This window comes from Osmerus mordax, chromosome 8, assembly GCF_038355195.1.
Source record: "Osmerus mordax isolate fOsmMor3 chromosome 8, fOsmMor3.pri, whole genome shotgun sequence".
NCBI lineage: Eukaryota > Metazoa > Chordata > Actinopteri > Osmeriformes > Osmeridae > Osmerus > Osmerus mordax.
Window position 1 is genome coordinate 10,507,291 of NC_090057.1, and position 25,674 is coordinate 10,532,964.

At 46.7% G+C, this 25,674-nt stretch overlaps 2 protein-coding genes and 1 pseudogene across 2 annotated transcripts; 1 reads left to right on the forward strand and 2 right to left on the reverse strand.

Moving 5' to 3' along the window:
* Positions 1-286: 286 nt before the first annotated feature.
* Positions 287-11,318, reverse strand: parp1 (poly (ADP-ribose) polymerase 1). Its single transcript, XM_067242150.1, has 22 exons — positions 11,114-11,318; positions 10,304-10,466; positions 9,941-10,056; positions 9,346-9,560; positions 6,589-6,802; positions 6,040-6,216; positions 5,705-5,867; positions 5,451-5,591; positions 5,071-5,310; positions 4,856-4,921; positions 4,608-4,740; positions 4,217-4,412; positions 3,753-3,881; positions 3,534-3,617; positions 3,044-3,166; positions 2,781-2,909; positions 2,537-2,635; positions 2,267-2,419; positions 1,767-1,894; positions 1,617-1,678; positions 1,272-1,386; positions 287-1,089 (listed from the first exon to the last, which is right to left on the reverse strand). The coding sequence occupies exons 1-22, from the start codon at positions 11,234-11,236 to the stop codon at positions 1,008-1,010; spliced, it is 3,051 nt and encodes a 1,016-aa protein (XP_067098251.1). The 5' UTR covers positions 11,237-11,318; the 3' UTR covers positions 287-1,007.
* Positions 7,849-9,151, forward strand: LOC136947914 (adenosine receptor A1 pseudogene; annotated as a pseudogene).
* Positions 11,319-15,985: 4,667 nt separating the features above from the next.
* si:dkey-206f10.1 (adenylate cyclase type 8) lies at positions 15,986-25,636 on the reverse strand (the record flags this gene model as incomplete). The annotated part of the gene is made up of 19 exons (XM_067241484.1): positions 15,986-16,201; positions 16,440-16,642; positions 16,889-17,003; positions 17,210-17,302; positions 17,463-17,609; positions 17,795-17,953; positions 18,271-18,352; positions 18,591-18,763; positions 19,160-19,267; positions 19,558-19,759; positions 19,949-20,049; positions 20,153-20,338; positions 20,432-20,666; positions 20,870-21,028; positions 21,300-21,427; positions 21,827-21,938; positions 24,178-24,308; positions 24,512-24,661; positions 24,908-25,636. Coding segments are annotated over 19 exons (3,429 nt in total), but the record flags the coding sequence as incomplete, so codon positions are not given.
* Between the last annotated feature and the right edge of the window lie 38 nt (positions 25,637-25,674).

The following is a 25,674-nucleotide window of genomic DNA, read 5'->3' on the forward strand; positions in this document are numbered from 1 at the left end:
TATCCCCAGCATTAGTGGCAAACATTGCTTGAATTAAACGGTCACATATGATATTTAAGTATATATGGAAAACCTATGGAGCACTAAGTGAATCCTCCAATTATAGACGTTTCATTCACAACACAAATGCTTCGACTACAGGATATCTTCAACATCAAACAAACATATTTGTAAGGCTTACATTTTCAACAAGTGTTACCATTCTGAAGTAAGATTCCCCAAGACTTTGTTCTGTTAAGGGGAAAACATTTTGGGCAAAGACCAATAAAATGACAATCAACAACAATCTCAATCAAGCATTTATTTTACAGTTGTCAGTTAACATACATCTAGAGATTTAAGCACAAACTTAGTTTCTCCCAAAGTCTACCTTGACAAACACTCAGAGAAACAAACAAAACAGCCTATTACACGGTCCCAACTTAAAATGTAATCCTTGCAGTCTACTACAGTATGTATTTATCAGTGGTCACTATGGAGATTTAGCCATTGTTTACATATGCACCATACTTGTTGCAGAGCTAATATCTACCAACTTAACCTAGTCAATGCTCACCTTCCTGTCCAAAATGTTGGTGTTGCAAGACTTTATGCAGAGGAGTGAAAACTTACAGTATGCGAAAGAACCTTAACAGCCAAATTGCACAGGTGTTGGAAATAAGAAATACAAAAATAAAAGATGGCGTTTCACTTATTTAAAACCATGTTTTATGGGATGTTCCTCAATTGAACCCTACTGAGCTCTGAAACACTGGTTCCAAAGAGCATCAGACACTGAGGAGGATGATGGGCAGAACAATGGACGGCTAGCAGCTACTGCAATGACACCGTGTACAGTGGCTTGGATTTTAAGATCCAGTGAAAACCAAAAATGTCATAGTATTGCTCCACAGTCAAAAATGTCCTCCATTGCGGAGTATGGGGCTTGAAGCCGGAGGGGTTTTGGACACCACAGTGGTGGCCTCTTCACTCAATCTCGAGAGCCGGTCTGGTCAAAGACAAGCCTCTCACCACAGTGAGGTCTGGTAGTTGAACTTGGTCTTCAGCAGGTACTTCAGGTTTACCTGGGCCACATCGTACACAATGTATCTGGAGTAGCATGGTGAAGGGAAACATGCTGGGGACAAACTGCACACAAATCACCATTCAGCAATCACCATCTTACTGTCACAATGTATTTCCGTATCTTTCGCTCTATTAAATGAGCCAAAAACATCGTAATGCTGATATTCCTAAAGCAGACAGCAGAGGTGAGGGCTAGAAAAGGATACTCGTTGTACAGCAGGCTTGTGTCTTCGATGTTGGTGTTGGCGCCTTTTCCCAGAGGCACTTGCACCCCATCTAAGGTGACTGTGGCGTTAGGATCAGGGGCAGTTCTACCCACACCTAGCACAAGGAGAAGGGGTAAACATGCCCTGAAGTCACATAGCAGTGATAATGACGACTCATTTCTTGAAATAAAAACCCATTTAATGGGTATCTAGCCTACATTTCTTATAGCTTAAAAGACATACTAGGACATTATGCATTTTCCTTTGCTGTAGATTTGCTAAACCCCTTGATTACACATGACATGGTTATGAAAATATTTAAAAAATCAAACCAATATTTAATACCTTTAACACTGTGTTTGCCCTTGGGTAGCTTTGTGATGTGTGAAGCCTTCTTCAGCTCATGCCTGTGTAAATAAAAATCAAATGTGAATAATTGTACAATGTATTGGTTCGCTGATAAGAGGTACATAAAGTTGATGGTCTGTCACTCACATGTTGCCGAGGGCAACCTCTCCCAGTAGAAGGAGACCCACCGGGTCTGACTGAGAGGTGTGGCAGTAGTTGGCACTCTTGGACACCATGTCGGCAAAGTACACACCTTTTCCGAACATGTAACCGGTCTAGAAAGTGCAAACACAATTATAAGTAGGAGTACAATTCCATCATGTCATTCGGCATCCTGAGCAGCAGGTGGCAATGTTGGATTTAGAATGAGGGTGTTTTCACACTTGGTCCCCTTCAACCCTCTGAAGAAACTACTGCTCTTCTCCAGATACGGAACGAAGAACACCTCAAACGGCAAATGTCTACCACGCGCAGAAATGTATAAAATGAGAAACGTGATAAAAAAGCAAAGACTACCCATAATCCAAAGCAGTAAAGGTCTGAGCTCCAGAGAGTGGGAACAGGAGGACTGAGGCACCATCCAGAGAGAGAACCAAGTCCTCTGTTGTTTAAAAAAAGACTATATGTGAAAACATCCAAACACTCACCACTGGGGCTTCTGGTGGGGCGATACGCAGACCCTGGGACATGATACCAGCGTAGTTGGTGGTGCGAGAGCCATGCCACAACAGCTGGCGATTGGGCAGCTCCTCGAAGGGACGGTACCTCTGGTACTCTCCTTCCCTGACTATCTTGAAGATCTAGCAGGCGAGAGGGAAAAGTAACCCATCACAAAAGAAACCATATATGGTCATTGGTAGATAGAAAAAAAACTGATCACCCTCACAGGCGATGGAAGTAAAACTCGTGTCACTTACCTCTTCTACTTCCAGTGTGTAGGTGTTGTGCGTAGCGGCGTGTGTGTTCTTGACATACTGCAGAAGGATTTCTGCTTCTTTGGTGCTCTTGTCGACAACCTAAAAAAGAAAAAAACAGACAAAAAACATACAGATGACACCTTACTGTGTAGTCAATGATGTACCTCGAGTCAAGGGGAACATGCCGGAACTGTGAAAGTCTAATTCAGAAATGAGAACAGTCAGAATAAAAAAAGATCCACACCTCGATCTTGGTCTTGAGTTTCTCATAGTTGATGTCGATGGGGTCTTTCTTGTTGTCCTCTGCTCCACCTCTCAGCAGACTGTACGCCACCTCGATGTCCAGCAGGTTGTCCAGCATCTCAACCTTAGCCTGCCCGACGGGAAGTCATTGGTGGAAAATAAACAGCCAGTTCTCTCTTTCCCCTGCAGGCTCGCGACACTAACCACGAGAAGGATGAGAGCAGGAAAACATCCGGAAGAGAGGGAGCACTCGGGCGATCGTACCTGGATGTAGTCCAGGTTGCTGAGCAGTGGAGGTTTCTTCATGCCGAAGTCGTGAGGTATGAGGGTGTAGAAGCGGTTGGACAGATCCAGGATCTGGGACTCGGAAGCACTGTCGGTTACAGCCTGAGCAGACAGAACAACGGCAGGGACGTTAGTGTAGCAGGTGGAGTCATTTCCACCCCATCTTGCCCGTACTGGGGATTGAACTTGGGACCTCTGACTTGCAGAGTCACCGAATGCAACTTCCACCTTTATAAACACCACTTTAAGCCACCGAAAAGCTAGTTTTCGATGTAAGGAAAAGCACACGGAGGAATGTAGAAAGGTTCCCTTCAGGCAGGTGTGAGGCTAACCCAAGACTGCAAACAAGAAAAAGGGCTTGAGACCAAAACATGTCTCAACCTGTGTCCAGGAGCCCAGGCCTCAGGGGACAGAAAGGAAACCACAGCACTGATAAGTGGGCCCCAGAGGGCGTGTGTAGACCGCTGACCTGGTGGACCTCACTGAGGAGGGCGTAGGCACTCTGGATCTGCCTCTTGCTCAGCTTCCCCAGGGGCATCTTCTGAAGGTCAATCTGTAGGAGAGCAAAGGCCCGTTTCACAAAACCGCTGACATACTTGAAACAGATTGTGAAGCACAATTTCATCATTGCCCATATGAACAATAGAAAGTTTGTATCAGCACAAGCATGCTTAAAACTTCTCCCTACCTCAAACTCCACCATGGCCTTCTTCATGCTCTCTACATCAAAGATCATTCTGATGAGCTCCTGGACAGGCTTGGCCAGCCGGGATTTGGTGCCAGCGCTGGCTGTGAGCTTCTTCACCGCTTCCTCATCCTGGTGAGCAAAACAACGCCACACGACCAATCAGGTGTTTGCTGAACCAATAAGGGCCGGGTTTCCCAGATTCGTTAAGAAGCTCTTAACGCTAAGAGCTTCTTAGGAACGTTCTAAGAGCGTTCTAGAGCGTTCTTAGAACGCTCTTAAGAAGCTCTTAGCGTTAAGAGCTTCTTAACGAATCTGGGAAACCCGGTCAAGGGCGCTTAGGCTGAGCCTGATCCTGGTGCATTCACTTGGAACAAGTTTTCTACATTTCGTATTAGTTTGAAATGCAAGCTAGGGTTGTGGCATGTCTGGAAGTGAATCCTGAATGATGGGAGTTGGCTCATTACCTGGCCATAGTCGATCTCCAGGGGGTAGAACTTGTTTGGGTATTTTGTGAAGTGGGAGGAGCCCCAGGCGTTGCCCGTCTTCTCTTCATAAACACCCAGGAAGTTGTCCATGGCAGAGTTCTTATCATGGAACTTGTCAAGCTTGTTGCCCCCAATAGTGGTGCCCACTCTGCCCCATGACCTGAACACCCAATACCTACAACCAGACGAGAGAGTTATAGAAAGGGCTAGAAAAAGAGAAAACATTATGGAGTATTCAAATGTATCTAAGATGCTCAACCATCGGCTAGCCCCAAACCTGTATCTTAGTTTATATTCAGTATTCGGCAGGGGAGAATCAACAGGTGTAAAAGTGTGCAGACCGTCCCCCTCAGCGGTGACCCTCACTGACCGTTTGTGCACGTCATCCTCCAGAAGCTGCAGTTTGTAGTAGGAGTTGGTGCCCCTGACGATGTCCACCAGACCCAGCGTAGCGCTGTAGATCTTCCCGTTCTGATCCAGCACATGGGCGCTGTTCTCCAGACCTGAGCAGCCGAGACACGAGCCGAGGATGGTTTTGGTTAAGCGTGTGCACGCTTCAAATCTCGAGAGTGCAGAAGACACACAGACACGCTCAGGCTCACACACACACACACACACCTGAGTCAGGGTCCACCGCTGCTCCTCCCTTCACTGTCAGTTTCATCTTCTTGGCTTTGCTGCTACCTGGAACACGAGTAAGAACACTTAGTACAACAACATTCGTATCTTTTAAAAGGATGGTTGCTATCGCAATGTACTTCAGTACATTACTGGTGTTAACCATCGGTATGCATCCACGTTCTATCCAGAACCTTCAACGGCCATGTACATACCCTCTTCCTCCTTCACTCTCCCCGTGCTCTTGGCGGCCGGAGGTCCAGACTTGGAGGCCGCTGCTGGAGCCTGGGGCTCCAGTTTGACCTCGGCCCCCCAGGAGGAAATCCCGTGCAGGGAGACAAGCTCCTGGACGGCCTTGCCTGAGGACTTGATGTCTTTGAGGAAGTCCTCAGAAACGACACGCACACCAGCTTCTTTCGCCTCCTCCATCTTTTTACTCATCTTCTCCACTTCCTCTGCGAGAGACAAGAGCAAAAGCAGGAAATGTGTGAATTAACCATAACTTTGGAGAGTTAAAAAGGTTTTTACAATTGACTGGTTGTCATCTGCATGCAGCTGCTTGCATCCACCCTGTGGGTGCTGATTGGCCACTCACTCTTGGTGCTGAGGCAGAGAGCAGCCTTATTGGCGGTGCTGGTGATCTTCCCGCCCAGATCCTCCACGGCGGTCTTCAGCTCTTCCTTGTTCTTGGAAAGTTTGCCCACGGTCAGCAGCTTCATCCCTGTCAGGGGCTTGTCTACAGAGCAGGCACACACGCAGATTCAGTCAACATCGTCACTTAGGGGCTTGCTGTCACCTGCTAAGTGACAGGGAGGAAAGTCACATCTCCCCTACGGGTGTTCCCCTCACCTGCAGGGGCTCCTTCTGGGAGGGGCCTGCTGGGGGCGCTGGAGGCACTGGGGACGGGCCGGGCTGCAGATGTGGCGGTGGGCGGAGCTGGAGCCACCTTGGGGAATAGCCGGTCCTGCCTCTTGAACTTGAACTTCTTGAGGAAGGGGACCTCATGGAACTCCTGGGAGGACACAGAGGAGTTGTCATGGAGAAAAGCTTTGCCTTCTTCCTTTTCTTTCATCTAACTCTTCACTCCATTCCCCCAACCATTCAAGCTGCGCTATCATCCAGTAGTAGAAATCCCGTTTTCCTAACAGCACGGCTCACAGGCCAATGAAAAACAAGGGACCGACCTTGGGCGTGAGCCAGTCCTTGCGGTTGGGCGTCTGGGTCTTGACGACACACTTGGTCCAGGCGGAGATGTCTCCTGTGCAGTAGTAGGCGTCGCTCTTGAACACCAGCTGGCCCTTGCACTCCTCGCAGGGCTTGAGCGCCCCGAACGCCATGCAGTCTGCCAGGCAGTCCACGACCTGTCACACCACAAACACAGCTTGGACGTGACACACATCCTCCTGCTAGCCGTAGCATGGCCTCTGTGAATACACTGTGGACTATGGATCAATCACAGAGAAATGAAGAGATTGTGTTTTGGAAGATGGACCAGGCCCAGTGACATGAGTCTAAATAGAAGCACAGCCATCTAAAATGTTAGCAAGAAGAGGGGTACAGAGAAAAAAAAGCAGGCAGAAAGAGTAAGGCAAAAGGCTGAAATAGAGAGAAAGTGTTTTATGTATACTGTCTAGTATGTTTTGGCAATCTTTGAAATCTCAACAGGCCAATAAAGCACTTAGAAATTGAACGGACATCGAAAATGAGACACAAACAGTGGCTCGATTCCTTACGTTGGACTCTCCAGACGGCACCTCCTGTCCGTTGGCGATGAGCAGCTCCTTCATGTCGTTGGTGGAGCAGAACTGCCTCAGCTTGTCCTTGATGCCCCACACCAGCTGACTCTGCTCCTTCATCTGCAGCTCCAGCTTCTTCTTCTCCTCCTCCGCCTCCTTCTTCTGCTTCTTGGAGCCCGCATCGCCGTCCACCACGTCGGCCTTCCTCTTCCTGACCAGAGAGATGTCCGATTTAGTTCATAAATGTGAGCAGGTCATTTCCAACTCGAGTCATCAATTTTTTAATGAGACTAATTACATTGTAAGCCTATTCCCCCTCCTTGGAAACATTTTGATTGTTGACAACTTCACTTCCCCTGAAGAAACTTTAAGAAGAAACTTCCTAAATGAGGCCGTGAGGGAGAGATCGATGCACGCATCCCAGACACCTTCCCTCATCAGTGGAACCCATTAGTGTCCCTCTCTCTCCCCTCAGACAATCCAAAACAAGTACGCACATGTGTGTGTGTCCCCACAGACCACCGGACATGTCACCATCCTCGTCCATCAGGACGGAAATGAACCAGCCTCCCAGAGGCCTGGCACCGCCTTCTAAACACCCACCAACACCCACACAATGACACGTGCACACACACACACACACAATGACACGTGAACACACATTGACACGCACGCACGCAAACAGGGCAGACAAACAGGGCAGACAAAGACAGAGAAACACACCTTGTACCGTCCTTCTTCCTAATTACTCTCCCGTGAAGGTCACCATCTAATTCTCTAGAGCAGAACGAGAAACACATGCAGAAAACATGCCACTCCCCTGCAGTAAGATCAGGGAGAGGTGAAGTCTATATAACAGCCAGCCACAGCCACTCTATGAGACACATTGCAGAAGGCGTGCATCCACATGGCAGTGTGGGTGAGTGTGGGTCGTGATCTCAGTTGAGGTAGCGATACGGCTTCAGATCAATATTGACTCTTTCTACCGACTACTGAGATTGAGAGAGAACACACCGGAAAAGCTCTCGACCCACCCCAGTATTCCACTTCGATATCATCTGGCTACTTGGGTAAGTAGCGCTTATGATTTAGTGGTGTGTTTTTGTTGTTTAGAGAGAAGACAAGACGAAAACATTTTGAACGTTTTGACCAGTAGCTGTCGTTCCTTTTTTCTAGTCAAACTTATGCAAATAAATTGCCTCACACGGTAGCCATGAATATTTTAATCAAATTTCTTGTCTTTGTCTCTTTAGGAGAATGTACGCCAACATCACCAGCACCATGAACAACTCCTCTTTCAACAACACCTCGACCCTCTACCCCTCAACCCCGTCCTCCGCTCCATCCCAGCAACCTCTCTGGAACTTCTCCTCCTCCACCTCCATCCAGTCCTCCACCTCTTCCTCCCTCTCTTCAGCCCCTCCCTCCTCTGACATGGTGGTCTCCCCCAACGTGCCCTACATGGCGGCAGAGCTGGTCATCGCCATCCTCTCCACCGTGGGCAACCTGCTGGTCTGTGCCGCCGTGGGGCTCAACAGGAAGCTGCGCACGGTCACCAACTACTTCCTGGTGTCCCTGGCGGTGGCCGACATCTGCGTGGGGGCGCTGGCCATCCCGTGCGCCATCCTGACGGGCGTGGGCGTGCCCCGCCACAACCTCTACCTGTGCCTGCTCATGCTGAGCGTGCTCATCATGCTGACCCAGAGCTCCATCTTCAGCCTGCTGGCCGTGGCCGTGGAGCGCTACGTGGCCATCTTCATGCCGTTCCGCTACCACGCGCTGATGACGCCGCGCAACGCCGTCCTGGTCATCCTGGTGACGTGGGTCCTGGCGTTCCTCATCGGCCTGGTGCCGCTGATGGGCTGGCACAAGACGCCGCCCGAGTCGGGCTACTGCTTCTTCGTGCTGGTGGTGGACATGACCTACATGGTCTACTTTAACTTCTTCGCCTGCGTGCTGGCGCCCCTGGTGGTCATGTTCCTGATCTACGCGCAGATCTTCCTGACGGTCAAGCGGCAGATGCGGCGCATCGCCACCGAGCGGTGCGGCGGCGGCGCGGCCGAGGGGCAGGCGGCGCGGGCGGCCAACATGAAGAAGGAGCTGAAGACGGCCACCTCGCTCTTCCTGGTGCTCTTCCTGTTCACAGCGTGCTGGATCCCGCTGCACGTCATCAACTGCTTCCTGCTGCTGTGCCCGCACTGCCCCGTGCCGCTGGAGCTGCTGCTCACCGCCATCATCCTCTCCCACGCCAACTCGGCCGTCAACCCCTTCCTCTACGCCTACAAGATGAAGGTCTTCAGGGAGTCCTTCAAGGCCATCTTCCTCTGCTGTCGGACAATGGGGGACGGACAGGAGGGGCCGAGCTGCGATGGGGCCACCAGGGGTTAAATAACCCGTCTAGGTCACATCGTTGGTAACAAGACACTATGTATTTGAGGTCCAACGAGCTACCATGTGAGTAATGTACACAAGTGGGCCCTGACCGCGATTCAAGTAAAGCTAAGGCTGGTGGACACACATATGAAGCACCCGTTTCGTTCGGCTGTCAACTCAGGTCAAATGTGGTATGAAAAAACTCAAAGTGCTACTAAATGTATATACACCAGTGTGTAAATCGACTTATGTCATTGAAAATAATCCCTGTTCTAGCTGATGAACTACCCCGGGTTAACGAAATAGCACTGCTGTCCTTGCTTCCCTACACCTTTTAACTGACAGCAGCGCCACGGCCGAGACGGCACAAACCCCTCTCACCCCTCAGCCTTGACGGTGGGCAGCTTCCTCTTCAGCTCCTCCTTGTCCTCGGCCCTCAGCGTGTTGAAGCCCTTCAGCTGGGCGGCGCTGTACTCGGGTTTGAAGGCCAGCTCCTCCCTGCGGCCCACGAAGCACGCCGTGTGGTACCAGCGGTCGATCAGGCCCAGCTGGGGCTTCTCTGGGTCCACCGTCTTCTTGGAGACCCGCATCTGGTCCTGTAGCAGGAGGGGCCCAGGGGAACACCTCACTCACACTGGAAATGGTGCTTTGCAAGTTTGCCTACCGTATATGTTTCTGTTATCTCTTTGTCGTTGCATTACGTTTCTATGTCATCTTGGGAGTTTAACTGTTGTTTTCATGACCTAATACATTTAAATGGCCCAACAATGGCTTTCTGGCACTGTATAATTACTGTGTAGCACAGTTTTGTGGATAGTAAACAAGAGTCTCTTTTAAGCAGTATAAACAGGACTACCAGTAATATACATGTTTAGAGACTATTGTCATCCTATTTGTCAGAAAGTAATTGATTTGATGTGGAAGTACTGTGAAATGATTATGTAACCATTGATATATAAAAAATTACAACTCTTACCTTTTCAATTTTCTGCTCACACCCTTTGCATGTGCTGCGGTTGGACTTGGCGTACTCCACCGCAAAGTCATTCAGCGTTTTCTCTCCCTTGGCCCCGCCCTTGGCGTCCCCTTTTCCTATGAAAGAAGGGAGTGTTGGAGGAAGACCATAACTATTTGACCTTTTACCTCTGGTTCACTTCACTTGTCAATGCATCTTATTTCACAACCGAATACCGATTGTTTATTTTCATCAGCTGGGCCACAGCAGGCCAACAATGTACCGTATGTTTATTAGATGCAGGGTTGGGATGGGGGACCCTGATCTGACAGACACTTTGTACTGATTTACTGAACCTAGTTAGGTCAACGGTTGAAGTCTGACCTCCTGCTGCTCCTCCGGTCTCGATGGCTTTTGTGACCTTCTCCTGGTCTTCCCAGCGGAGGTCAGAGAAGCCAGCGATGTCAGCCGTGGACTGAGCGGCCGCCCTCAGCCAGAAACAGGAGAAGTGGTGCCAGTGAGGAACCTTCCCATCAAACATGGGTGACTGTGGAGGACAAGACCACAAGGAAAGGGTTCAATCATGATGTCCTTATAATTGCTTTCTTCAGTTTTTGTAAATGAATTTAAAGTAAATAGTTCAAGAAGTTAGAGGGATTTGCTGATCACCTTTCCCAACTAAGCCCCACACTTAACAAATGTACAACTTCTACTTAATATACTTATATTTCATAACTGCAAGCAAATTATTCTTGTCGTTTTTATCACCTCATACAAAGTAGGGGAATAACTTGGTGACTGCCTGTCGCAAGAACAGCTGTTCTTACAATAATTGTCATACAGCTGGTTAGCTAAAGTTAACTTTCAGATTTAATTTAATGATGAATAAATGCTAGAAGTAATATGTATTGTGTCAGGGCCTATACTATATCCACAGAACAGACTCCGGTCCTTAGGAATCAAATCCCTTTCATTCAATCCCAGACTGCGAAGCCACTTACGAAAATGAGGGCCTATCATCGCAAGCACCGATAAAATAACGATGGGACAGGCCAATAGAAAGTATGTAAGCAGTTTAAGGAGTTTTTTTGTTCTTGACTCAACCTGCAAAGTAGCGTACAAATGAATGCATGCAATTCATAACGACGTTGAATTGTCCAATGTCTGTACTTAAAGACCGACGTTGGCACATACCTGCACCATGATAGCCATTCGCAGTGAGTCTTTTGCAATATTTTCTTTGCATTTCTTGCACGATGCACGTCCGCTTTTCGCATATTCGGCTTTGTAAAGCTTGTCGTCCTGTGAATCAGCCATACTTGTTTGATTCTGAAACAGGGTAAGATTAATAGATGGCGAATCTAACTTTACGATCAGTAGCCACAACAATCACAATGAGGTCGCAGCTTGCAGCCTGGGAGGGAAGCCCGCGTGCAGCGTACCCGCGTAGAATCGCAGGGAAAAGCAATCAAATTAAAGTGAGTCGTCATGAATTAGTAAAACAGACACAGAAAGTCAAATACTGAGCAATTCGATTCAAGAAGCCCACATGTCATAAAGTATTTTAAGTCGCAACAACAAGCGCTATATTTTATATTTTTTGTTAATAATATATTGGTTTTGTTCTTGTAATTTGTATATGGAAGTAGGCTACAAAAGTATCTCAATGAATGTGCAAACAGCAAGTAACCATCCACCACAATTGCCCTGTATGCTGAAGAAGCTTCTGCAAAATACAAATGAAAGCTGTTAAAGTAACAGTATTGTGTGTGTGTGTGTGTGTGTGTGTGTGTTTGTGTGTGTATTTGTTTGTGTGTGTAAGACAAGACACATTCATGACCATAGAAGGCAATGTTGTCCAAGAGGGGTGTATCTATTTCTTTAAGTTCTCTATATCTTTGTATATTTAGGAGGTTTATTATATTTTATCTTATCATAGATGTAATCTATGTTCTGAGTACTTATATGGTATATTATGCCAGGTTGCTTTGCGTTGTCTTGTCCTAATAATTTCAGTGCCCAGTCTGAGCTTGTGTTGTTCTGTGCATCTGACAAAAAAGTATTGAACTTGAATGTGTATCTGAACTCAGAGGGTTGAATCTTAGTCTGAGTCAGAGGGTGTGATCTCTGTCAGTATAAGAACAGCAGCTCTTCTACAGAGCTACTGTGGGTTACATCCTCTGAATGTGACACAGAGACCTCTAGTCCTGATGAAGATGATGGTGATGAAGATGATGCTGGCTGTGGAACTCTGCCTCCTCCTGCTCGTCCTCCACACTCCTCTCTGCCTCTCTAAGGTAGTGGACAAGTTTCACAACAACAACTGCCTGCAATTCTTTGTGGAATCGAAAACTCCAGAGATCAAAGGTGTTTTGGAAGGCTGCGTTGTTAAAGATCAAAAAAGATACAAGCTCATTTGCCAGAGGTCCATCGGAGTTGATAGGTTTGCAACGCTGTATGATACACTCAACAAGATCCCAGTGTTTTCTGCATATACCTTTGAGGAAAAATCAGATTGTGACAAATTTGAAAGACCTAAGAAGTTTGAAACTGAGGTGATTCTTACTATTTTATTGTTTTATTTATTTTTGTTTCCAAATTGTCTTGGATGTTGATACTATATCTGGATATCTGAGAAACAGTTTGTAAGCTGATAATAATGCTGACAATGATGATCTTTATTTATGATGAAGTGAATGAAGCGGTGTAAAGCCCAATTTATACTTAGGTCACAGACACTTTTGAAAAGGTCGCCGACAGAAATGACGTCTCGGTCGACACTTTTAACCGTCGCTTAGAAGTGCCGCCTATGTGCCGGATGTCGGCACATAGTGAAAAATCAAAATGGTCAGTTTCTCCGATTGATCACCTAGGCTACAAAGCGTTAACAATGTAACCATAGCTATGAATTTAACGGTAAAATGATTCTGTTTACGTCACGCGAACCTTGAGCACAGGCGACTGTTTGCCGAAGTATAAATGCAGCTGCCTGAGCGACACTTCGTCGGCGACCATTTAAAAAGTGTCCGCCACCTAAGTATAAATTAAGCTTAAGAGTCACATATTTACATGTGAATTAAGATATACTGTCTTGTTGCAGAGGGACCTTGACAACAATCAACAAGCCACTAATGAGGATTATGAAGGTCAACTGAACGGTCCCCTCAAGGTAAACAGAGGCCACCTTTTCCCATGCCAGCATGCAAAAGATCACGAAACCAAGAAGTCAACATTTACCCTGACCAACGTCGTCCCTCAAAAGGGAAGCTTCAATGGTGGGAGCTGGAGCAGGATGGAGACGAATGTCCAAAACCTTATGAACAAAGATTGCAATGACAATAATAAAGTGAAGGCTTATGTGATAACAGGAGCTGTGCCTGGTAAACCTGAGAAAACAATGAAAGGTGTCAACATTCCTGCATCCATGTGGACAGCCTACTGTTGCAAAGATAATAATGGCAAATGGGTGTCAAAGGCACACTGGGCAGAAAACAAGGAGGACCCCCAAGAAATTAAACCAATAAGTCTGTCTGATCTTTACAATAAACATAAAGATAATATTGGAAAACTTTTTCCAGATGGTACATGTACTGTACCTAAATAATCATAATAATGAGTAAACACCCTCCTCTGACTGCTTTCTAAACAAGCTGGTGATGTACTTGATGCCCTTTGTAATTCTTTCTCTCTTTTCTTTTTACCAAACTGAATTGTTCCAAAAGATAAAGGTGTATCAAACAGTAAACCTATACTGTGTGTTTTGAGAGGCAGAACGTTGACAAGAGCATCATGATGTTGAGTGACTGGAACATGTCACCCTTCTTCATGGACTCACATGTACATGTGATGTCTGCTCGTGAATAAAATTACAGCATTTGCATGGTGTCATTCATTACTTATATCAATAGGTAATATACTTGCAGCAATTGGCTTTTCCTTGACACTTTGTCTATGGCCTCAACCCTAATAGAAATACTACTGATTAGATTCTGACAAACTGTGATGAATCTACTAAGTTGCAGTCTCTTCTGGACGTGAAGGTTTAAACTTTCTGACAACTTCAGATCCGAGAAGTCTCTTAGCATAAAAGTGTCTGCTAAATGAACTCATTGTTATTAGACATTATTAAGTCTGATTTAAGAAGTTTGTGTGTGTGTACCTGATATATTCTGTATTTGTGGATGTAGGCCATAATAGCATTATTATTATTGCATAATACACCATAATTGTAAAGGTTTTTAAGGTTCCTTCATCTTTCTCCCTTTCTCCAAGGTTTATGGGCTAGTTTGCTCATTGCTTCGCACTAACAAAATACAAAGTGACAACTATCTTGGGCAACACCTATAAGGACATTAAGGTCAAGTCTATATTGCAAGCTTGCTGCAGTTAATATTGTTTTTGACAAAAAGACTTTGCAGACACTTTAATGTTGTAGCACACTGTGTCCACTAGGTGGTGGCATACTGACTTAAAAGTTAGCAAGACTGGGGGCTTCTGGAGCCATCTACAGGTTTTTGCTCCAATCATATTCAGGCCTACTTGATTCTAAGAATTAACTGGTTGATCATGTGATTCTGTTTAGTTACAACTATGGTAACAGCAAAACTCCAGAAAATGATCTCTCCAGAAACGGTTGGACACTGCTGTAAACAATCAGGAGTTTGACGACTGGATCAGAAAGAGAAAAACGATCACATTTTGTTCTTCATTGGTCTTTTTAATCATCAGAAAATTCAAATTTTTATACAAATGATTGAAAAAATATACTGTGCTGCGTAAACCTGGGATCTCATAATGACAATGTTTTAGTGAATAAAGTATAGACAACTAAACGTATTTCCCCTGTCATAAAGCAGACATTTAAACAATACAATTGACTATTTTCATTGTACTTATTTCCTGTAATATTTCATCACACAAACTAATGGACAGATGAATGTAACTGACAACATGAAGAACATAATAGTATATTTGGCAATTACGTGTTAGGAGAGCAGTATGAACTGGTATGTCCTTGCAAAACAGCTTTGCTGTGCAGAGCAGTGAGTCAGAAGGCTACAGATAGATGGATAAACAGAACAGATACAAACTGTTTTAATCCCTATGGTTACAGACATGTCATGTTATTCAAGACTTGTGTAATGAAATAGGCAAAGACTGATGACTACATTGTAATTGTTCACAAAATGTTTGACACTGATGTAAAGACATGTTAAACGAAGATCAAAATGTCATATATGGGAATTACCATTCAACAACATAAGGTGGGGGTCATAAGAATGTGAACAATTTAGATTTGGAAATATTCCAGAACTAACTATAATTTAAACTTTGCAAGATGTAACAGAATAGAATACATGAGTTGGGTCTTAAGTCTAAAAGTTGGGTTGGGTCTAAAATATTTCAAGATATTCCGCAAATGATAAGGTAGATCTGAATAAAAGTATTAATACGGGCCTTCCTGTTACTGCTACAAAGATAAAACAGCACAATCTGACAATAACTATTATTATAAAAATGATAAATTAGCAATCCATCTCACTCAAGAACTATGTAACAAAGTTGTGTAACACAGTAGTGTTAGAATAGTGAGGTATTTTTGTAATGATGGCTTGCTATGGCTTATGATGAACTGCGGATGTAAACGGCAGGATTGTTGTATCACAAAGTAAATACATGTTGGCTAAATCAGGGTACACAACTGAATAAAAAAACAAAAACAGAACGAACATGGCAGTAGAAAAAGAGAAATCTGTGAAGGAGACAGTTCAAAGTCTGTTTAATCCTAAAGGAGATATCCCTTCAGAGAAACTTCCAGACAAAGTATTATGAGAAAAGCACTATAAAACAGGCTTCCTCTCTCGTGGTGTTTGTGAGAATATTTCCATGCTGAATACAATCCTTCCCCACCATGTCCATCTCTCTCACACAAACACCATAACTCCCTCACGTGGCAGCACACTAGGTCAACCACCCATCCTCTCTCCCAGAAGAAACACTGCACCCCTACTCAGAGGAAGTGACTCAACTCTGCCACAGGAAGTCATCACTCCATGAACTTTGACCCTAGGGGCTCTTAGCATTGCACGAGGTTAGACTGAAGCCCCCGTTGGCTTCTCTCTGCTTCTCCTTGTTCCTGGCCTGCACCAGACCGAACACCACCGCCGCCAGCGTGCTGCGTCCCCCGGAGCGACCGCCAGAGCGCCCCACCAGAGTGCTCATCCTCTGGCCACGGCTGCTGTTGATGAAGTAGGTGCGCACCTTCCCCTGACACTCGCTCACCTGGGAAGACACGGGGACAGATCAGGCAGTGGCGCCCTCCAGTGGACAAGATGTTCAATCACACTCCTACTTGGAGTTGTAAAACAGAGCAGAGGACAGATGAGAGGAATGAAACAGAAGTGACGATTGGAAGAGCAACTGCCTAGTGGCGGTTGTTTTCTCTCTGGCCTCCAAATCTATCCCGGGTCTTAGTTCTCCTGGTTGTGATAAAATCCACCCCTCTGAACTCAGAACTCACCCCTTTGATGAAGATCTCTCCCCGGAGCTCCAGCACAAAGCCCCAGTCCACCAGGATCCTGCGTGTGGCCTCGGGCACCTGGATGCGGCCGCTCACCCCCGTGCTGTCCATGCGGCTCGCCAGGTTCACCGTGGTCCCCCAGATGTCGTACTGCGGCTTGGTGGCGCCGATCACCCCGGCAACCACAGGCCCGTGGGCAATACCTGGATGACACGGACAAACGACCTTCATTACGAATTACGAGAGACAGGCTCAGCCAAAGGGAGGGATTTCACCCACAGTGGAATAGTCCAGTGGCCAATATCTATTAAATAATGTATGTCATCTTCTGGAGTAAAAATCTTGTTTGGGGTAACAGATAGTTCCTATGCTACTAGTGGCTCCAGCACTCCCCCTGCTGGGCTGAGCTGTGTGGACCAGGCCCCTGCATGTCTCTCTGATGGTCTTACCCACTCGCAGCTGGAAGTTTTTGGAGGAGAATCTGTTGATCTCTCTCAGTGTCTCCTGCATGGCTAAGGCAAACAGGATCAGCTCACTCAGGTGATTCCAGTCATTTACACGGCCCTGAGAGTGAGAGAGAGACAGAGATGGAGAGAGATGGAGAGGGAGAGAAAGAGAGAGAGAAAGAGATGGAGAGAGATGAAGAGAGACAGAATGTTGCTCAACACAAGTAGTTACACATCTCATTCTTTTTCTTGTCAGTAAATATACTGTACATGTTGTGCAGTTGTTGATCTCCCTTTAGCCAGTGTTGATGTATGGCGACCCACCTGTCTCTCTGGGGCCAGGCCTGATGCTGCCATGTAGCAGCTGCCAATAGTCTTGATTTTCTCTATGTAGTGAAAATAGGACTCCTCCAGCAGCTGTAGAAAGAGAGGCAGAGATTAAGAGAGATGGAGAGAGAGAGAGGGAGGGAAAGAGAGAGGGAGGTAAAGAGAGAGAGATAAAGGACAAAGTTATAATAGTCTTGTAATAATGATTCCACCCTTCCCTAAACCCAGGTGCTCTGGTTTCCTGACTCACCTCATCGAACCCTGCAATGATCTCATTGAGCAGCCTCAGAGAGTCCACACCCTCGTGTTTGATCTCCTTCTGCTCGTAGTATTCATTGAACCCCGCCACGGTGGCAAACAACACCCCCACCTCCTCGTAGGACTGGGAGTACAGATCCTTCAAACACAGACACGCCACGCAGACAGTCAGTCAGTCACTGCGGTCTACAGATGTCACTCAAACCTATCCAGGAAGCAAGAGGTCAGCAGGGAGCTGGGAGTGGGACCTCGTCTTGGGACAGTCCCAGTGTCTGAGGTGATACGGTGGCGTGAGCCAGGTGTTGGTGAACCTTAGGGATCTACCTCATCGTGTCTGTTCCTCTCCAGGAAGTGGCGGGCCACGTGAGCAGGCAGGATGTTGTGCAGCAGACACTCGTTGTGCTCGCGCAGCTCCCTCATGTCCTCCACTTCCTGTTGGGCTTGAAGGCGCCACAGGAAGTCCAGCCTTGTCGTGGCCTCCCACTGTGCAACAAGGTGCAGCCAATCAGAACGAGACTGGAGTGACATGTGACTAGACCCTTGGTTTAGGAAGTGTTGAATTCAAGTGCGCGGGGGACTAGAGGGTCATGGTGGTTTCTGGTTTTACTTAATACTAAAGCTACTACTGGAGATCTGAAGAAGAGAATGCACTGGGAATCTCTGAAGGAAGGAAGGGAGGGAGGAAGGAAGGAGGGGAGGAGGGAAGGAGGGAGGAAGAAAGGAGGGAAGGAAGGAAGGAGGGAAAGAGAGAGGAAGAAAGGAGGGAAGGAAAGACAGGAAACATGAGGGTTTAACAGTACCTGCCGTCCGCTGTAGAACACAGCTACAACAAACATGGCCATGAGGAGGATGGATATGCCCTTTCTCCTGAGGTAGTGGGACCTGTGGGTTGGTGTGTGTGGGTGCACATGTATGCGAGAGTGTGTGTGAGTAAGTGGAGTAAAGTGAAGACAAAAAATTGACATTATAACACTGAACATGAATTAACTGTGTAATTAACAAAGGCTACACAATCATTTACTGAGGAAAAGGTATCGTCAGAGTTTGATCATGTTTTAAATATCTACCTGTGTGTGTGTGTATGTGTGTGATACACATGAATGTGTGTGTGTGTGTGAACCTGTGCACCACCCCCTGGTCTGGCTGGCTGACAGACAGCACATGGAAGGCCACCTGGATGAAGTAGGAGTACACAGCCACCACGAGCAGGAGCACTGCCAGCTTCAACACAGAGCTCAGACGCAGAAACACTGCACACGTCACCATGGCGATCACCCCGCTCTGCACAAAGAACTACTCACCAGAAGAGATAGCGACAGAGAGAGAGGGTGATAGAATGATAGTTATGTGTACAGTGTATAGAGATAGAAAGAAAGGGGGATGTCGGTGGTGTAGAGTTAAGAAGAGGAGGAGATAGAGACAGTGTACAGTATTTCCATTTAATGAAAAGATAACATTCATTTTCATGTGATATGAAATGTCGTAGGAAATTACGGTTGAATTGTAAATGCGACACTAAAGACTATCCCTCAGACCAGTTATCATAGAACAGAAATGTATCTTCAATACATAATCATATTAGAGACATGGTAAATCTTGAAATCTTGTTTCAATTGAAGTCAAATAGTGCTTCCATTTGCTGTGACTGTCCCTCATTATGAGAATGGTCATGTGACTGTCCCTTGTTACCTCAGGGAAGGTGCAGGTGCTGAGAGCCCATTGGTTGGTTGAGTCCAGACTGCTCCTGTTGGGCCCCTCCTCGTCCCCTGTGACAGGGTCTCTCAGGGAACACCACACCTGGGGCCACACAGCAAGCAGGAATGGTTACACCACACGGCAGACACAGCAACATTCTCACATCCTATTGGACCACCTATCAGTCAGCTACTGTACAAGACTCTATGGAGACAGACAGAGCATTGTAGAGTTCTAGAATGTTCTATTTGAACTTTTAGAATTTCAGGTCATTGAAGGGTTATAAAAGTTAAAAAACTATCTGCAGGTTTAAGATTATTTGTATAGCCATTTTCCCAAGTCCAAAATCCTCTAAATGACAAAACGGCCACTCTCCCAAGATTGCGTCTCACCATGTCGGTGGAGACCATGGCGAAGTTGAGGGTGATGGCGCTGAGAGTGAGGAGGTTGCGGGCGCTGTTGTTCTCGTGGATCCAGCAGCAGAGCTGCTGCAGGGCCCAGGGAGCCTGCTTGAACTCCTCAGCCAGAGCCAGAACCAGCAGCAGCAGGTAGGCCAGCAGGAAGACTGAGAACTGCAGCACAGCCGGGTACTGCCTGCTCAGACACGGGGTGGAGGAGAGGGGAGGAGGGGAGAAGGAGGAGAAAGGGAGGGGAAAGTAAAGATAGTCAAGATCCAAAATATGAATACTAAGAGTTATGAGTAATGCTAACCCACTCCAGTGGTCAGTAACTGCCCATACACAGAAGTGAGACTGTGATTGGCCAGTGGAGGCATCCGTCTACCTGGGGGCGGGGATGAGGGCCTGGACAGCCATGAGGAAGAGGACCATGATGAAGGAGCAGACCAGGTTGGAGTTGAACATCTCGTCTCTCATCAGGGAAAACTGCAACACATAGTTGCACAATCTCCATCATGTTGTTTTGAACTTGGCCAGTTCAACCATCTAAACCCCAAACCAGCATGGCCCCCCCTTCCTGCCCCCTCACCTGGTCCTCGATGTGTGTGTCCTTGAAAACGAGCGTTACCGGGGTGATGTGCTCCTTGCGCATGCGCTCGCTGCTCCGCACCTGGATGGCGTGCTCGATGCGCTTGTTAATCTCTTTGGACGGCGATTTGCGCGTCGACAAGTTGGGAAGCTGTTTAAGGGAGCCGTTGGTGAAAGAGGCCAGGATCTGTGGGTGGGGGGTGGAGGGGTCATAGGTCACCAAACAATTTTCAAACTCAGTGGAGAACTGGGTCATCAGAGGTCAAAACCATGAGCATACAGAGTTCATGTTGATGATGTTCCCAAACGGCAGCTCTGCGTTCCACGTGCGGCTTGGTTGGCGGGTTTTGGGCGGTTCTGGTTTGTCCGTGGTGGGCCCCTCCTCCTTGGGGCAGATGAGGAACGTGTCGATGTTGTGTTTCCGCAGGAACTCGTTCCTCTCTCGGCCGTGCCCCTCCTCTGTCTGGTAGCTGCCCTCCAGGCTGTCCAACGTTGCCCGGGAGATGTGGATCCTCCTGGAGAGAGAGAGAGAGAGACAGATAGAAAAAGAGAAAGTGTGAAAGAAAAAAGTACAATATGAGAATATAAACACAACCTTTTTCTCAACTTTTTTATTGAGCCATTGTATCCTAAAGCCTTAAACCACAATCATTATGTGAATCACATCTCAGAGCCTCCCACCATGAACCATGGGGAGGTATGAAGCTCTCCTTCTCACCCTGGTATTCCCCCTGCCTCCAGCATGTTGGCGATGCCCACATCCCAGGACCACACGTCAAACTGCCACTTCTGCAGGCCCAGAACGCCACACAGCACGGAGCCTGAGTGGATCCCGATACGCATGTCCATGTCGTGGTTCAGATGCTTCCTCACAGACCTGGTGAGGTGGACAGGAGAGAGACCATGGCACCGTGTCCACAGACTGACATGTAGAGCATGCGAGGACACTTAACTTGGAGGTTTAAAGGGCAGAAACTACATGTTCTGCCCTGCTTACTATTCTACATGTTGGCATTTTACAGTGTTGAAATGATCTGGAAGATGATGTCTGAGGGAAATGTTCTTCTTACATGTCATTCGACCAAAATTGAAATATGGCATGTTAAGTTTCAGCTTGGCTGATCTGTAAGTCATGCGGACGGGCTGACCTGATGGTGTTGATCATGGCCAGACCCATCTCTACGCAGTAGCGAGCGTGTGCACGCTGGGGCTCTGGAACACCCGACACACAGTAATAACAGTCGCCCAGTATCTTAATCCTCATGCAGTGGTGCTCCTATGAAGAGACAGAGAAGGGAGGTGGAGGGGTCAGATTAATAATTTACCAGAGACAATAAAAGATTTGTTAAGGGAGTCAGTTAAATCAACATTTGAATAGAGGATAGTAGAGAATAATGTTAATGTAATTTCCCTAAGATGCCATAATGGTGGACTGTCTGGTGAACTTGTTTCAACTGTTTTTCTATCTATCTTAGACAGAAATCATATATAATCTTGGAGAACCAAGGGATGTTCAGTGCTGTTTATTATCTTTAAGACATAATTACCTTTTAAATAGTATTCTTAACAATGACTCTTTAAATGTTTTGAGATTGTAAGTGAATTTGTTTTCATCCTCTGTCAAGATCAGGTTAGGGATATGAGGGTTTGCAGTGCAGCACATTGATGGTGTTACCTCAGCTAGATGGTCAAAACGTCCAAAGAGCTCGTTTAGTGTTCGGACCAGCTCCTGGGCTGACAGGTTCATGGAGAGCAGAGTGAAGCCCTTGATGTCAGCAAACAGAATGCTGAGAAGAGAGGAGAAATAAAACATGTCAGATGGAGAGGTGAGAGGTAGAGGAGGAACAAGGGAAGAGGGGTCAGTAAAGAGGGGTTTGGGGGGAGCCTTACTGAGGTTGTCAGAACAAAGGTTATAATAACCCTCTTTATGCACTAATACCATTTATTAATACAACCTCATCACAGCCTAACTGTTTATCCCAAACATTGTGCCAGGCTCTGATAAAACTCTCACACAAAACTTAAAACCAAATTGACAATCAAACTCCAAGTAATAGTACATTTTAGTTCATTTCTGTTTCTCATCTGTAACGAAATTACATCTAATACCTTTATCAAAACTCTTAAAAACCCTTTCCGACAAGGTGCAATCAGGAAATGTTTCATTAAAATACCCTCTGCATAGGTTTGTATGAAACAATGTGTCATTAATGTTTTGTGTGTGTCAAACAAGCCATTCCTAACCACACAGTCCATAGAAGAGGCCTGTATCTATTCAAGTTCTCTGAATGTTCTCCAGTGTATCTGAACTCAGAGGGTTGGATCTTAGTCTGAGTCAGAGGGTGTGATCTCTGTGAGTATAAGAACAGCAGCTCTTCTACAGAGCTACTGTGGGTTACATCCTCTGAATGTGACACAGAGACCTCTAGTCCTGATGAAGATGATGGTGATGAAGATGATGCTGGCTGTGGAACTCTGCCTCCTCCTGCTCGTCCTCCACACTCCTCTCTGCCTCTCTGATGTAGTGGACAAGTTTGACAACAACAACTGCCTGCAATTCTTTGTAGAATCAACAACTCCAGAGATCCCAGGTGTTTTGGAAAACGGTATAGTTCAAGATCAAAACATCTACAAGCTCATATGCCAGAAGACCAAAGAACTCAACAAAGAAACCTACACGTTTGCAACGCTGTATGATACACACAACAAGATCCCAGTGTTTTCGGCATATACCTTCGAGGGAAAATGTGTGAAAAGAACAAAAGGCAAATGGACAACTGAGGTGATTCTTACTATTTTATTGTTTTATTCATTTTTGTTTTCAAATTGTCTTGGATGTTGAGGATCTGAGAGACAGTTTGTAAGCTGGTAATAATTCTGACAATGATGATATTATTTTAAGATTAAGGGATGCGGTGTAAGAGTCACCTATTTATATATGACTTAAGCTATACTGTCTTGTTGCAGAAGGACCTTACCGACAATCAACAAGCCACCAATGAGGATTATAAAGGTGACACAAGCGCTGGTCACATGATAAGCAGAGGCCACCTTTTCCCATGCCAGCATACAGTAGACAACCCAACCCAAAAGTCAACATTTATCCTGACCAACGCCGTCCCTCAAAAGGGAAGCTTCAATGGTGGGAGCTGGGGCACGATGGAGACGTATGTCAAAAAACTTATGACCGAACATTGCAATGACGATAATAAGCTGAAGGCCTACGTGGTAACAGGAACTGTGCCTGGCAATTGCAGAATGAAGGGCAGAGTCAACATCCCCCAGCTCATGTGGACAGCGTTTTGTTGTCAGACTAAGAACAAGCAATGGGTGTCCAAGGCACACTGGGCAGATAATGTGGAGGAGGGAAAGGACTGTACAATTCCACCAAGATCTCTGGCAGAACTGCAAACAAAACTATGCTTAAAGATTTTTCCCGATTCATGTCTGAATGACTTAGCTTTGGAGGAAAAGGCATGGTATGGAAAATGTAACATATTGTAACATGATGTTACTTGTAATGTTAAGAATGTCTTTAATACAGAGTACTGATAAACAAGCTTGTGTCAAATGTGTTTTCTTCTGCTTTCATGACTTATAAATTATAATGTGTTCTACCGCACACACTGTTATGTATTTTCTATAGAGACAGAACAACCATGCTGTCAGCCTAGAACATTGTGATGTGTAGCATTTTCTTTTAGAGTCAAATGTACACTGATAGGATAAGTCATTGCTTGTAAATATACAGTACATACAAGACTGGCAAGGTTTCATAAATTATACATGTTGATTTAGATAACATGGGCCTTTTTCAAATTTTCCTTCATAGTTTTTTTTCAGAAATCCTAGGCCCCAACCCTTCTGTCTCTTAAACACATTCTGAGATAATACATCTAGCAAGATTTAAGAAGTTTGTCAGCGTAATTCAGTTTCTTGTGGGAATACATAGATGTGTGCATGTGTGTGTGTGCTGTGTGTGTGTGCGTGCGTGGTGTGTGTGCGTAGTTGTGCTCGTGTGTGTACCTGACATCTTTGTATTGGTGGATGTAAATCTTGTGAAACTCTTGTGGACAGAGCTCGTCGTCTAAGGCGCTCATGTCCGCGATCATCTCCAAGGCAACAAAACGAGGCAGGATGGACAGAACGAGACGCTCCTGTTTGGAAACACAAAAAGTCTTCTCATCTCCTTTCAAATTCATCAAGGCAACAGATGCTTTCCGTGATCAAATAAAGAGAATTAAAACACGTTCGTGGAAATACTTCCATGTTTAAATCTGCCTGATAATCTAAATTGATTTGTGTTCTCTGAATGGAGCCCCTGCTGTCTGGGCTGCTGTGGCCCTGCGGACTGGCCCACCTGTCTCTGGTTCTCCTGCTCCAGTTTGAGGCGGCCCTCGATGCAGCGGCGGGTCTCCAGGAAGGCCTGTCTCTGGGCTCGGTCCGTTAGGTAGTGGATGAACAGGCCAGCTGTGTTCATGCCCAGGTACAGCAGCGCCTTGGCCAGCACCTACGCAGGGGGAGGGACAAGTTGACATGGGATATGTAGTTGTAGCCTGAGATACCGTATAGGAACTACTAGCTGCTTTGCTTATCACACTAGAGGGGGAGTGCATCTTGCAAGTGAGAACAGCTCAAAGCATTGTTGAACATTGGATTTAAACCCATGGAGCTATGCACCAGCAAAAAAGGGTCCCAGATCATCCAAACATCAAAGGCGACGTCAAATAGGTCATCAAATGTTTGGCGTTTTCACCTTTCTCAGCAGGCCCACGTCATTATAGTGGCGCACCACTTCCACCAGGAGGTGCAGTGTCGAGGTGAGGGAGCCGGCACACATGGCCCAGAGCAGGGGCAGGGGCAGCAGCGTGTACGTGGCAAACAGCGTGAACAGCACGTACCAGGACGGGTCCTTCTCCAGCCCGTACACCAGGCCACCCAACACCTGCGTCGTTTGGGACAGCCAGCTGGCCAAGCCGGCGTAGCGTAGCCACCTCGGCGACATGTCTTTGCAGGTTAGCACCAGGACACACAGCCCTAACGCCAGCGCCATAAAGAGGCCGGTCAGCCAGCCGTGTAACCGGTCGGTGGCCGCCTCGGGAGCGAGCGCCAGATAGAGGACGAGGACGTGAAACTTGACCATGGCGTCGATGACGTTGGTGACGGCTAGCGAGGTGCGCCGCTGGTGGGAGGAGTGCCGCTGGTAGAGCTTCTCCAGGTCGCGGGACTTGAAGGTGTGGCGCAGTGTCGGCAGGTAGACGCCACGCAGCGTGCGACCCCAACTCTGGAAGAAGTCGGCGTCGCCGGCGTAGTTGCTGACGTTGGTGACCGTGGAGCCTCGCTCGGGCATGGGGTGGATGCGGATGGCCGAGGAGCGCCGCTTGTTGGCTCCACGCGAGGACTTGCTACGGATCTGGCGGTTGATCTCGTCGATGTAGGTGTCGGTGACGAAGATCTTGCGAGCTGGTTCCACTCCCACCTGCCAAGAAAGGGGGGGGAACCATGGAAGGTCAACAGGAAGGT

What these genes read in the sequence shown, in the direction of transcription:
- parp1 (XM_067242150.1), bottom strand. Translation starts at nt 11,236, where the DNA reads ATGGCTGATTCACAGGACGACAAGCTTTACAAAGCCGAATATGCGAAA. An exon ending in GGGCAAACACAGTGTTAAAG is followed by an intron (nt 1,387 to 1,616) that starts GTATTAAATATT and finishes TCCTTGTGCTAG; the next exon opens with GTGTGGGTAGAACTGCCCCT. An exon ending in ACAAGCCTGCTGTACAACGA is followed by an intron (nt 1,090 to 1,271) that starts GTATCCTTTTCT and finishes ATGCTACTCCAG; the next exon opens with ATACATTGTGTACGATGTGG.